General features: G+C 33.7%; 1 protein-coding gene across 1 annotated transcript in view; it reads left to right on the top strand.

Moving 5' to 3' along the window:
- Positions 1 to 14,582, top strand: part of LOC148608881 (inactive phospholipase C-like protein 2) — an 86,344-nt gene that overhangs the window by 59,846 nt on the left and 11,916 nt on the right. Inside the window, exons 10-18 of the mRNA XM_088542455.1 lie at positions 635 to 720; positions 2,435 to 2,555; positions 6,371 to 6,539; positions 7,455 to 7,553; positions 7,828 to 7,930; positions 10,694 to 10,873; positions 11,744 to 11,922; positions 12,238 to 12,376; positions 14,160 to 14,306. Of these exons, the coding sequence (XP_088398581.1) occupies positions 635 to 720; positions 2,435 to 2,555; positions 6,371 to 6,539; positions 7,455 to 7,553; positions 7,828 to 7,930; positions 10,694 to 10,873; positions 11,744 to 11,922; positions 12,238 to 12,376; positions 14,160 to 14,306 (1,223 nt within the window). The remainder of the gene's footprint in view (positions 1 to 634; positions 721 to 2,434; positions 2,556 to 6,370; positions 6,540 to 7,454; positions 7,554 to 7,827; positions 7,931 to 10,693; positions 10,874 to 11,743; positions 11,923 to 12,237; positions 12,377 to 14,159; positions 14,307 to 14,582) is intronic.

Genomic DNA, 14,582 nt, shown 5'->3' with positions numbered 1-14,582 from the left:
TGAAAGACTGTGCTTGACCGCTCTGGTCTGTAATAAAAGGTTATTAAAGTATGTAGCCCTAGTAACGGGTCAGTCTCTGTCTCTTCAGCCCCTGTCCTGAATCTTAGTCTTCGTCAGTATCCTGGAATTAGACAGTGCCAGAGGTTTTGTACTCTGTTGGGGACCCTTCAGATTATTGATTGGTTGAGTGTCCCAGTCATTGTAATGGATGCTACACATGCACAAAATTAATAAATGGGGCTAAAGGGAAGAAGATCGTGGCACCCAAAGATTTAACTGATACATGGTACAATAAAAGGAAAACACAACCTGTTCTTGTGCCTTACACATGAAATGACTGATGAGAAACATGGACAAACTAAAGTAGGGACCTTGTAATGGGGGGAAACAGTGAGGACAAACTTGTTCTTATGAACTTTCCCAAAATATATATGATAACAAACAGTAGCATGCACAAATATACATTATAAGGAAATTGTGAGTGTCTATGGCATTCACATAAATGTTCTGCGCAAGCTATAGAGAAAACATAGAAAGTGCTTGAGTAGAACAATCTGAACCTTAACATCAAGTCTAAAAGTCTTGACATGTTACAGTACTATAAGAATCCTTTGTTTCTATTTGTGTTTTGTAGATATTTAATGAAAGACCAGTTACAAGGACCTTCCAGTATAGAAGCTTATATAACTGCATTAGATAAAGGATGTCGATGTGTGGAATGTAAGTTTGTAATGCATTAGTTAAAGGATGTCAATGTGTAGAATGTAAGTTTGTAATGCATTAGATAAAGGATGTCGATGTGAAAGAACACTACACACATGTACAGAAGGGAACTGGTGGTGAAAGCACACTACATGCATATACAGAAGGGAACTAGTGGTGAAAGCACATTGTGCATTTGTTAAATAAGGCACTGGTGGTGAAAGTTCCTCTGCATTTTATTCAAATCGCTGCTTCAAGACTTGAAATAACATAAATAATTGGTGTTAACTCTAGGTTAAATACATTATTATATAGATAGCAGTGATTTACCAAATGTTTCCAGTGTTAAAAAAATTCACACTGTGAAATAAATCTGGTAATTTCACTCTCACACTTTCTCCTGCCAAAACTTCACAATACAAATATCAATCCGCCGTTCACAAAATATAAAATTCATATTGAAAATAGCAATGAATAATGGAGGAAATCTATATAGTAAATAGGATGATCAATTGGTTATTGTGCATAATCATAATGTGATCACTCATGCCAAGAACGCGTAAAGATTGATCTCGCTCGCAGAACAAGTTCTGCACACTCGTTACATCCCGGCATTCTTCAGAACTCTTGATCATATTTGGTTATTCACTCTTTCCAATTAATTATCCTATTATAGTTCTTGGACAGTCTTCACTATACAACAGTGGACTGCCGGGATAGTCCTAAAAGTATATGGCTGTATATACAATGTAGATTGATTTGAGTGGACTGCTGGGATGGTCCTTACAGTATTGATTTCTTATTTCAGTGGACTTCTGAGATGGTCCTTACAGTATTGATTTGTTATTTCAGTGGACTGCTCAGATAGTCCTTACAGTATTGATTTTTTATTTCAGTGGACTGCTCAGATAGTCCTTACAGTATTGATTTGTTATTTCAGTGGACTGCTCGGACGGTCCTTACAGTATTGATTTGTTATTTCAGTGGACTTCTGAGACGGTCCTTACAGTATTGATTTGTTATTTCAGTGGACTTCTGAGACGATCCTTACAGCATTGATTTGTTATTTCAGTGGACTGCTCGGATAGTCCTTACAGCATTGATTTGTTATTTCAGTGGACTGCTCAGATAGTCCTTACAGTATTGATTTGTTATTTCAATGGACTGCTCGGACGGTCCTTACAGTATTGATTTGTTATTTCAGTGGACTGCTGGGATGGTCCTTACAGTATTGATTTGTTATTTCAGTGGACTTCTGTGATGGTCCTTGCAGTATTAATTTGTTATTTCAGTGGACTTCTGAGACGACCCTTACAGTATTGATTTATTATTTCAGTGGACTTCTGAGACGATCCTTACAGCATTGATTTGTTATTTCAGTGGACTGCTCGGATAGTCCTTACAGTATTGATTTGTTATTTCAGTGGACTGCTCAGATAGTCCTTACAGTATTGATTTGTTATTTCAATGGACTGCTCGGACGGTCCTTACAGTATTGATTTGTTATTTCAGTGGACTTCTGTGATGGTCCTTACAGTATTAATTTGTTATTTCAGTGTACTTCTGAGATGATCCTTACAGTATTGATTTGTTATTTCAGTGGACTGCTCGGACGGTTCTTACATTATTGATTTGTTATTTCAGTAGACTGCTCGGATAGTCCTTACAGTATTGGTTTGTTATTTCAGTGGACTGCTCGGACAGTCCTTACAGTATTGATTTGTTATTTCAGTGGACTGCTGGGACGGTCCAAACGAGGAACCAATGATTTACCATGGACATACTTTTACCTCAAAAATCACCTTCAAATCCGTTATAGAGACGATCAACGAATATGCTTTTAGAGTGTCACAGTATGTATTTTAGTGCTAAGATTTTTTTGGCATGACGGAAGGTTTTGATGATCTAGCAGTATCTTAGCATGCTTGTCCATGTTCAGGAGTTAATGGATTTTGATGGTCTAGCCATAGCTTAGCATGCTTGTCCAAGTTAGGGTGTAAGTTTTAATCCTTGCCAAAGTCTTACCTTTTTTTGTAGACCATGGAAGGTTTGACATTGCTTTGCCCGTTAAAAATAGTTATATGTATTTTCAATTAAGACAATTTTTCAGTAAACTAGTTGTCATCTTTGATGTTATTTATTTCTGTGTTCAATGTTGACGTCTTTGATGTTATTTATTTCTGTGTTCAATGTTGACATCTTTGATGTTATTTATTTCTGTGTTCAATGTTGACATCTTTACACGGTAAGGGACCGTTGACAGTTGTAGCCCAAATAGAGGCTATTAAAGCTTACGATAAACAAAAATTAACTGTATAGGGCTAATTACCATATATACTGGCCTATAAGTTGGACTTTTTGGACTAAATTGCTGGGGAAGTTTCCAATTATAGACAAGATTTAGTTTATGAATAAAATTTTCAGCTTAAAAATGTTAAAAGCTTCATAATTGACATGAGCATGACACCCATTGAACAGCCAGACCGGCATCATTTACCCCAATGTTATTATAAATTGTAAACGTCAGTTTTAGGAAGATTGTTTTCATCTTCTACCTTTTACAGCTAAAATATGATGCAGTAAAAGAATATTTACTGTTTAGTCTTTATTTTGCCACAATACTGGCCTTTTATGATTTTATTGGTATTTCCCACTCATCCATTTTGTGTTTTGATTTTTACCTGTGTACATGGTACATACTGAAATGTGTAACGTTTATCCATTCCAACTTTCCCCCATACCCAAATACCCTTCTTTATTCATTATTATGTGACATTTTGCAGCAAATGATTTGTACTTATTTAAAAAATGATATTTTGGCTAGACTAGAATCAATGATTTTTAAAATATTGTTAGAAAATTTGATTTTATTTGATTTTCAGTTTTCAAAAGTACCTAAATGTGTAACCCTAAATTCCCGTACCCAAAATCAAAGTCCAGTAATTTTGTTATTTGTACAATTTTATCATATATTTCACACTAGAATGCCATACTTTTATTAAAATATTCAAGGGTGGGGATTAAAATCACATCTGATTCTTTTTATGAGACTTTCTTTTTCATTCTTGATAAGGTCATATCTCTGCTGGTACAGGGATCCGTGCTACAGTACATTATGAAATTTAAACTCTTGACATTTTTTTAGACATTGGTGACAGTAACTTCTGGTTATACATTTCTGGACTTATGAGAACATAAAATCGACTGACTTTGAAAATATCATAAATGTTTTCAACTAGTTTTAACTTCAACTGATTCAAAACATCATTCAGAACTTTAGGACCAAGTTTCAGTATAAAATTCCAAATAATAATAGAAAAATTGGCAATACAGTGATTTGGGTACAGGGAATTTGGTACAGGTACAGGTTATAGAATTCAGGGTGTACCTGTGTACACAAATGTAGCCAAAAACCCAAAGATGTAATAGAAACATGAACCATTAATGTACCATAATTTGTGACAAAAGTAATCAATATTTTAGTTGGTTTTTACAATTCTTTTTGTAAATTTCTTTTTTCGTAAGATAAAACCTCTTAATTTACTGAAATATCTTCAAATGAGTTGTCAAAGTATCATAAACTTCCTGTTTTATTCTTTGTTGAGTCTTATATTGATGATTTTAATTTGGGTTATTGGTTGTACCAAAATTAGAATGAATGGAAAAATTGCTGTAGAAAAACATGGCTTGTCATGAATTTAATTACTTACTACTATAAAAACAACTCTTGCTTGTAATTATTTATTTCAATGTTTATTGAAGACATCAAAACAAACAGGTACAGTCAGTGGAATTAATTATCGGCACTTTCAAGATGGTGGCGTTTTATATCGTAAATTGTCGTGATTTACAATGAAAACTTACCTAAAAACTTGGTTAGATTTCCTTTCATTTTAATTTCTTCCTTTATTTTGAAAAGTATGGAATGGTAAAGTCCCTGAATTTCTTACTGTGGCACATTTTACCAGATTGTCCCAATTTCCGCCATCAGCTCTTCGCGGGTGTTGATGAAACTAACAAGGGTTCTTGTTGAAGTCGTAGCCAAATATTTTTGATAACATTCAAATCTAGTGATTGTGCCGGCCATGTTTTCACATTTATATTGTTGTTTGTCATTAATGCCTTCCTGATATTTACTCTATGAACAGGGGCATTGTCGTCCATAAAAATGTAGTCATTTTCGGGTAAATGTCTGGCAATAACAGGCCAAAGATTATCGTTGACTATCTGTATGTATTTTTGAGCATTGATGTTTCCTTGAACATCTGTTATTGTTCCCATTTTATTATAAAATAAGCACCCCTAGATCATAATACTGAGTTTACAGTGACATGGCGGACACACAAGTTGCGAGTTATACTTTTCATTGCCTTTCTCCATATATAAATCTTATTATTTTGACCAATCACTATTTGACTGAATATCCATTTACGCCAGTGTTCATTGACTGTCCAATTTCTTCTCTCTTCGCATCATTTAACCTTATTTTTCTTGTTTACTTCCCTGACCGGCCCTCTTTTCTTCGCAAACCCTCTGTTTGTACCCTAAACTGTTCCCATTTTCTCTGATAGTCCTTGAGCTAAATGTTTACCTTCATTAAAAATACCAGTAATGTCTTTCACGAAATCTTCTTGCCGTGATATAGCCCTGGTTGCTGAAACGCCATTAAAAACTAACAATTAATCATTTCAGAGTTTTTCGGCGGTTCCCTTTCACGATCCTTGAAAGTTGGTTTTTATCCCAGTCAGTAAACAATTTTTTCCACCCCCTTCCAGTGGGATTTTCTACTGAACCGTACTTCTCAAATTTTTTCACTATGCTTTTAATAGTAGACCTTGGTATCCCTTAAGTTTTTGCTTAAGTTGAGAAATTTTTATTCTTGATAGATTCAAATATCAAATTTCGAACATCATTACTCAATTCTTTTCCTTTTCGACCCATGTCAGAAATGCTCAGTTTTTGTGTAAATAGTGTAGCAAACAATAAAAAAATGTGTGTTCTACGTCATCAATAGAGATGAATGCACTTAAATTTACTTCTGTCATGAAATATATTTATTTCTATAAATAACGAGAACCAAGTAAATGCATAGCATGCCACGCCCATTTTACCACAAGTGGTAAATAATTACTTCTACTGTCTGTATATTCACTGTAATTAAGAAATATTTAATAGTGATGCAGCTGTCAGAAATGGGTCCAAGCCAGTCAAGGCTAGGTTCCAGAAATTTTTGACTGAAAAGGGGTGTCTAAATTACAGGTGGATCTACTTATACTCTAGTATATACGGTAAGCCCTAGGTAAACCATCATCAACAGTTGTAACCCCAATATGGGTTACTTAACAACAGTGGTATTCATTATAAATATTGATAATAAAAGTGATGTGAGTATTTCTACCTCACCTATTATACCCTTTATCATCGTGTAGAAAAATGATAAGGAACTTAATTTGTCTTTATACTGATGGTTTGAATTTATGTCGGAGCAGTATTTCTGAGCCTGGTGATGTTTTTAATTGCCGTTTCCTTGAACTGGCATGTATTACAATAATGTGACTTGGAGTGTCAAACTGGCAGGGTTGATCACAAATTGTCATTCAAAAATTTACTCATTTTCTATTTAACAACCAGTTAATCTGTTCATGAGTGAGGTATTTTGTCTTTGTAGATATCCTGTTGTGTTATCAATAGAGAACCATTGTAGTGTGAAACAACAGAGAATCATGGCTAACTATATGACAACGATCTTCAAGGAGAAACTATACATAGATTCTGTTGATGAGAATGCAACATGTCTGCCATGTTTAGAAACTTTAAAAGGCAAAATATTAGTGAAGGTATTTAGAACTTAACACCTGTGCAAGTACAAAATTGGGAAATCTCAGACCCCCGAGGGTAAGTTTTAATCAGTGTCTAACAAGGCTCTGCTGAGAACTATTATATCTTACCCAATGGTGTCTGAGATTTCTCATGTCCAGTTTGTTTTATAGTTATTGTTTTGAATTGACCAATATTTAACAGCTGATCATGACATATCCGTCATGACCTGGTGTAAAGTATAGGATGATTCATAACAGTCACTGAATAAATAAACTGAATGAAATAATCAATCAATAGTCATTCTCATTAAAATTAATAATTTGAATTAATTTTCAAACACATATTGGTAAGGTTTGATCATTTACAAACTCTTTATTCCATTGTTCCATTTTTTATGAGAAAGCCCACTTGTTCGAACTAAACCAGTAGGTGAGATAAGGAAACTTTACATGTCTAGTGATTAAAATAGAGAAACTATTCTGATATTACCCATTTATTGCTACATAAAAATTTCAGGAGCTGACAACTCTGATTTAGCCTACACTGAATATATGCAACATATGTTTTATTTGTTTGGAGATGTATGGAGAATATGTTTTGGAATGTCATAGAAATATGTGGTTAGGTGCATATTTAAATAAATGCATATCAAATACATTTCTTTCCAAAATTATATTGCAAGGTATTGTTGAGATTAATTGTAAGTGGGTTTGATGTTTGTTTAGGGAATGTTAATGTCTTACTTAATCATTTCATGCCACTGCAGACACTATAAAATTTTCAATCACAGCAACCATGTGTGACTGGTGAGACATATCTCTGTGATTACATTTTATATTGTCCAGGAAAGGTTAAGTAGTTCACTGGTTATAAAACTGGTGAACATTTACGAAATTTAGTTTAAAAAAGTGCCGAATGAATGATATTTTTAGGGTAAAAAATTAGAGCTGAACATAGATTCAGATGAAGGTATGGTGACTGATGAGGATGAGGGTGCAGAGTCAGAGAAAAAGAAAAGCAATAAATCCAGGGTAAGATTTTATTGTGAAAACCCTGTCTTAGCAAAAAAGTATTGTGATCACAAGATATAACAGCTCTTAAACTTCAAAAATTAATGCAGTTCAGGTTTTTTTTTCTGCACTTTCCTTGTTAACAAATTATTCATGAAATTTGCATTCTGTTTTCTCAAAGAGATTTTTGTTCTGCCAGTAGACTTTGTATTGTCATGCAAAAGTCTCAAATTGCTTGTTAGCTGTTATTGAGGTAGTAATTAGTTAGTACTGTGATTTACTTTTTATTTTACAGGAAGGATCATTGAAAAAGCATAAACTAGCTAAAGAATTGTCAGATTTAGTTAATTATTGTGTGTCCAAAAGATTTAAAGACTTCCAAATATCTCAACATAGTCGTAAGTAGCCATACATCACTTTTTAACTTTTGACCTCACCTATGTGAGCTATTGCAATCACTTGGTGTCCATAGATGTTGTCCATTGTCATTAACAATTTTATATAAATCTTCTCTTCTGACACTACTGAATCAATAAGAAGTAAACTTGGTTTGAATGTTCCTTAAATTATTCTACCTAGAATTCAAAGGTTGGGACTTTTGATCCATGGAAAAAAATGTTTGTCTTTACTGGAAATTGAATCATTAGGTTTAGGAAAACTTTAACAGGAAAAAGTGTTCGGCATGATGGAGTTTTTCACATGAATCTCCTGAACCATTAGGTTCAGCAATATTATATCTGTAAAAGGTGTAATGCATGATGGGATTTATCTGTGGTCAAATTTTCATGTAATTCTGTTAAGCCATGTTGGAGTTACTGTCTTTTTTTTAACTTTTATACGCCCGTCTAAAACGGGACATATTGTGGTATACCATTTTCTGTCCATCCGTCTGTTGTCAACACCTCGTACTATAGCTCAAAAACACTCACCAACTTTTATTTAACTTTGGTGAATTGTTCATATCTGTTGACATAAGCTCCATTTAGATTTTTATAAATTTCAAATTTATCAATTCCGTGTTATGAATATTTATACTTAAAAAAAGGGGGATTTTCAGGTTTTTGCACAACAACTCAGAAACACTTTCACTAACTTTTATGAAACTTTGTTGAATTGTTCTTATCTATTGAAGTAAGCTCCCTTCCAATTTGTATAAATGTCAAATTTTACATTTCCATGTTATGAAGTTTTACCCTTTAAAAAAAGGCTGAAATGTCCATAGAAATTTATTTGTTGAAAAATCATTGAAAACGGACCATGTGTTATGATAGTGGCAAGTTTTTTACATTTTTTATTTACTGTTTTTGGGGGTGGGGGGAGTGTATTTGACAGGGCTCACAGTATTTCTAGTTGATCATATAAATTCATTAAAAGCATAAAGACAAGTTAAAAGGGCAGTGGGCGTATCATGCACTCAAAGCACAGCTCTTTATTTTTTATGCTATTTTTAAATTACAATTAAGGAATGTTTCCAATTTTGAACAGGTTATATAAGTAACTGGTTTATGGCAATTAACATTTATAAACTGTAAACTGGCCCAAATCAGGTGTTCAAACATTAAAAACATTCTTTATAATTTTTATTTCTAACGCGGGATAGTGCAAATTTTAATAACATTAAATGGTTCGTGAACAAAATTTTATTATGCATTATTGAATCGTGGAGTGTGGACTAATCAATGTTAATGATTTCATAGTACCAAACCTAGTTATACTAAGTTACACAAAGTAACCTCAGACAGAACCAACCCATCAGAAAGTTTGTTTCAAATCAAATTAAATTGTTGATAAGCAATCAAAACAAATAACAAAATACACAATAAAATAATTATCACTGGACCACAAACAAGTTACATAATGAACAATAAAAAAAAAAGAATCACTGGGGCACTAACAAATTAAGAAATAATGAACAATAAAAAATATATCACTGGACCAAAAATAAAATATTAATCCACCACAAATAAATTACACAGTAAACAATAAAATACATCACTGGTCCACAAACAAATGATTGCCCACAATATACTGAGTATATTTGGTTTCTAATTGGCAAGAACCATTTTCTGGTGCCGTCTTTACCTTGTTCAAGTTTTGAGAATCTCTTCATTAATTAATCTGACATTGATTTAGTGTAAAAGTAATTTTAATTACGAACATCAGTTTGTTTCAAGGCAATGTTCTTGTAAAAGAAGTGTTCATACATACAGTTTGCAGTCATAAGTAAAACAATTTCTGCCTTACAAATGACCATTCTGTATTTTACTGGCTCAATTAAGTATTTCAAGGAGAATAGAAAGTGAGTTTATCAGTATGATTTATGCCTTGTGGGAGTTCTATTTTAGTATTGAATTCTGCATATTTCACGCCTTTCTGAGACAATACAGATTAATATTTGATGAAGTCGTTATTGCATTGTATCAAGTCAACAAAAGTTAGGATATATTGTTAAATTGTATTTTTTGTCTCTTTGGGATACACAACTGCAATGAATCATCAATGCAGCAACTGTAAACATGTAGATATATCTTTGTTTGATATCATCATTTTCTATTTTCACTGAATGGCCCATTAAAATAATATTTATAGATAATAATTGATTATCTTATGGCAATGTCTTTCTTGATCAAGTAAAATAACCACTGAGAATGACCAATGATTCTATTACAAATTGTAACAAAGGCATCTAGGAATGACTTTTTCTCTCACTGCATCAGAAACTATCTATCAACTAGGAAAAAAATCACAAAATGACAATTATTTACTTTTATTATACAATGTATTTTTATGTTGTTATAATGAAATTTATTGTCACTTTTCACAACACAAAATAAAAACAATATGAAAACTATGGAGTAAATCAGGGAAAGCCCATGAGACAATACAACAAATTATTCACACTACTGATAATTTTATATTCATTAAAACTGTTTAATATCAGCCATTAAAATTTTAAACAGAAAAAAATTATGATGTGATTAACTTGCATTATGATATAAATATCAGCAGTCTTTTATTCAAAAGTTCTAAAAAATAGTACATCTTGGAAAAAGAAAGAGAAAAGAATTTTACTGGTACTTCCCATAAAAACAAGCTATCAGTATACTTATCAAACTCAATGGCAATAATTGAAGTAATGTATCAATGTTATTGTTTGGCAGAAAAATATTGGGAAATGTGTTCATTTAGCGAGTCTACAGCACTAAAGCTGGCAATGGCATGTCCTGAGGAGTTTGTAAACCACAATAAGAAATTCCTGTCCCGCATCTATCCAAATGGAATGAGAGTTGATTCTAGTAACTATAATCCTCAGGACCTGTGGAATTGTGGATGTCAGATGGGTTAGTTTTTATTTAGTGTATAGAATGTAAAATATGTTACCATGGGCTTTCAGATATTGTTTTAAAAATTTTGTGGTTGTATAATGATACAGCTCTGTCATCCATAGACACTTGGTTTTCATACGATTACTTGATACTAGTGAGTTAATTTAGTTGAAATTTTACAAGGTTTCTAATTACAAAAACTAAGATAGTATTGATTTTTGATGTTTCTAACCGTTATGAAATAAGGGGCCAAAAACATGTTTTTCATTCAGTTTTACTGTGTAATTCAAGTATAAACATATGTTTCTCTATAATCTTGTTCCACAAAGTTCTTTACCTCTCAGACTTGGATTATATTTGGGAGTTATGACTATTACTATATAAGGATAGTGGATGAAAAACAACAAAAACTGAGAGTTTTTTCTGTTCCCAAACTAACAGCATGACTTTCAGCAATTTAAATGCTTAAGTACCATTCTGTGTAATAATCAAGCAATGGATGGCGCATCACTTATATCAAGTTGGTCTTTTTTGCCGCAACAATGTTCAATACATCTAGAAAACAACCAAAAAGCTGTGTGAATTAATTCTGAAGCATCTGTGACATAGGTATTTTTTATTGTTTACATAGATAATAAGTGCAGGAAAATTTCCCAGTAATTTTTCCAAGGCAAACTTTACAAACACTTCAATGGTTATTTCTAAAGGTTATGAGGTATAAATACTTGGATAATGCAATAAAGTACCTGCATTTTTTTCTTCATTTGCCACACTTTATACATAGTTAGCCTGATGACTACCTTGTCACTGAAGGCTGTCTACCTTATAATTTATTAAATATATTGTACATCTGATGATAAAAACTTGTACATTGTTTAATTTCAGTGGCCTTAAACTACCAAACACCTGGACTAATGATGGATTTATACAATGGTTTCTTTAGTAAGAATGGTGGATGTGGCTATGTCCTCAAACCAGCAATAATGAGGGAAGAAATAGCTTACTTCAGTGCCAATACTAAAGATGTAATACCTGGTGTCTCTCCTCAGATACTTCACATGAAGGTAATTTGTGATTTCTGTGATTGAGTTAACAAAAAAACAGAATAAACCAACAAAAAAAAACTGGAATTTGCCTTCATATGATTTAAGCCTTCTTTTTGTTGTACAGTGTAAACAATCTTCACTGAGGTCTATAACTTGTTTTTTTTCCTTGTTTGAGTGCAGATGTAGGTTAGACACTGAATATATTTATGAGTTGGGATATTTACAGGGATAAGATAGCTGAAACCAAAACAAAACTAAAAAGAAATTAAAAGTTCTTCATAAAGAGAGTGTAAACTTTGACCTGTTTTTACTATTACAGTTATGTTTTAATAGGTTATTAGTGGTCAGCACTTCCCCAAACCTAAGGGATCAGGATCTCGAGGAGATGTTACGGATCCTTATGTTACAGTAGAGATATTTGGTATACCTGCTGATTGTGCTGAGGAAAGAACAAAAACAGTCCCTCATAATGGTTAGTAATGTAATCAATGAAAACCCCCATTAGGACCCCTCTTATGTCATATCAGTGAAAACCCTCGTTAGGACCACTCTTATGTCATATCAATGAAAACCACTGTTAGGACCACTCTTATGTCATATCAGTGAAAACCCTCGTTAGGACCACTCTTATGTCATATCAATGAAAACCACTGTTAGGACCACTCTTATGTCATATCAATGAAAACCCTCGTTAGGACCACTCTTATGTCATATCAATGAAAACCACTGTTATGACCACTCTTATATCATATCAATGAAAACCACTGTTAGGACCACTCTTATGTCATATCAATGAAAACCCCCATTAGGACCACTCTTATGTCATATCAATGAAAACCACTGTTAGGACCACTCTTATGTCATATCAAAGAAAACCACTGGTAGGACCACTCTTATGTCATATCAATGAAAACCCCCATTAGGACCACTCTTATGTCATATCAATGAAAACCCCCATTAGGACCACTCTTATGTCAAATCAATGAAAATCCCCATTAGGACCACTCTTATGTCAAATCAATGAAAACCCCCATTAGGACCACTCTTATGTCATATCAATGAAAACCCCCATTAGGACCACTCTTATGTCAAATCAATGAAAACCCCCATTAGGACCACTCTTATGTCATATCAATGAAAACCCCCATTAGGACCACTCTTATGTCACTGTTAGGACCACTCTTATGTCATATCAGTGAAAACCCCCATTAGGACCACTCTTGTGTCATATCGATGAAAACCCCCGTTAGGACTACTCTTATGTCATATCGATGAAAACCCCCGTTAGGACCACTCTTATGTCATATCGATGAAAACCCCCGTTAGGACCACTCTTATGTCATATCGATGAAAACCCCCGTTAGGACCACTCTTATGTCATATCGATGAAAACCCCCCTTAGGACCACTCTTATGTCATATCGATGAAAACCCTCGTTAGGACCACTCTTATGTCATATCGATGAAAACCCCCGTTAGGACCACTCTTATGTCATATCGATGAAAACCCCCGTTAGGACCACTCTTATGTCATATCGATGAAAACCCCCGTTAGGACCACTCTTATGTCATATCGATGAAAACCCCCCTTAGGACCACTCTTATGTCATATCGATGAAAACCCCCCTTAGGACCACTCTTATGTCATATCGATGAAAACCCCCCTTAGGACCACTCTTATGTCATATCGATGAAAACCCCCGTTAGGACCACACTTATGTCATATCGATGAAAACCCCCGTTAGGACCACACTTATGTCATATCGATGAAAACCCCCGGTAGGACCACTCTTATGTCATATCGATGAAAACCCCCGGTAGGACCACTCTTATGTCATATCGATGAAAACCCCCGGTAGGACCACTCTTATGTCATATCGATGAAAACCCCCATTAGGACCACTCTTATGTCATATCAATGAAAACCCCCATTAGGACCACTCTTAGTGACAGAACCAATATTTGGCACACACAGAAAACTTCAGTTAAATGAGCTACTATAAACATAGGATCAGATGCTGAGTTAGAAAACAGAAATAACCATTGCTTTATAATGTTGTCTACATTTATCAAATAACTGTTTTAATCTCACTGTGCAGAATTTAATTTTGTGTCAATTATAAGTTAATTGTCTGTGGGACTATTTTCCAGAAATATGTCAAGGTACAGGGGTACAATTTTTAGGGCAATAAGTAAACTGATTCTTTTTGTCATATCATTTTCATAGTTTGTTTATGCTGTTTGGTATATTTATAGGTATAAATCCAATATTTGATGAGAGTTTTGAGTTCCAGATAAACTTGCCAGACCTAGCACTAGTCAGAATAGCTGTATTAGATGATGATTATATTGGTGATGAATTCATTGGCCAGTACACAGTTCCTTTTGAATGTATGCAAACTGGTAAGTGGAATATTTTTTTTCTGGGAGGAATAGTTTTATGTAACATTCTATAGTGTGCCCAAGTGTGACATGTATGGTCTTGTTATATCATATATTTAGCTTAAAGTATATCTTTTTATGCCCCCGCGACAAACTGTTTGTCCGTCCGGATTACACATGATCATGGCTTGTCCAGCTATCTCCTCGTACAGTTTTTGAACTACCTCTAAAATATTTTACAGGATATTTCTACACATGATGGAGGTGTGCAGGGCCTAAGGATTTTGATTTTCATGA

The sequence above is a fragment of the Perna viridis genome, chromosome 8, assembly GCF_037379345.1.
Source record: "Perna viridis isolate PV_CMFRI_1.1 ecotype Kerala chromosome 8, ASM3737934v1, whole genome shotgun sequence".
In the NCBI taxonomy this organism is placed as follows: Eukaryota; Metazoa; Mollusca; class Bivalvia; order Mytilida; family Mytilidae; genus Perna; species Perna viridis.
This window is presented reverse-complemented; position numbering and strand designations above follow the sequence as displayed.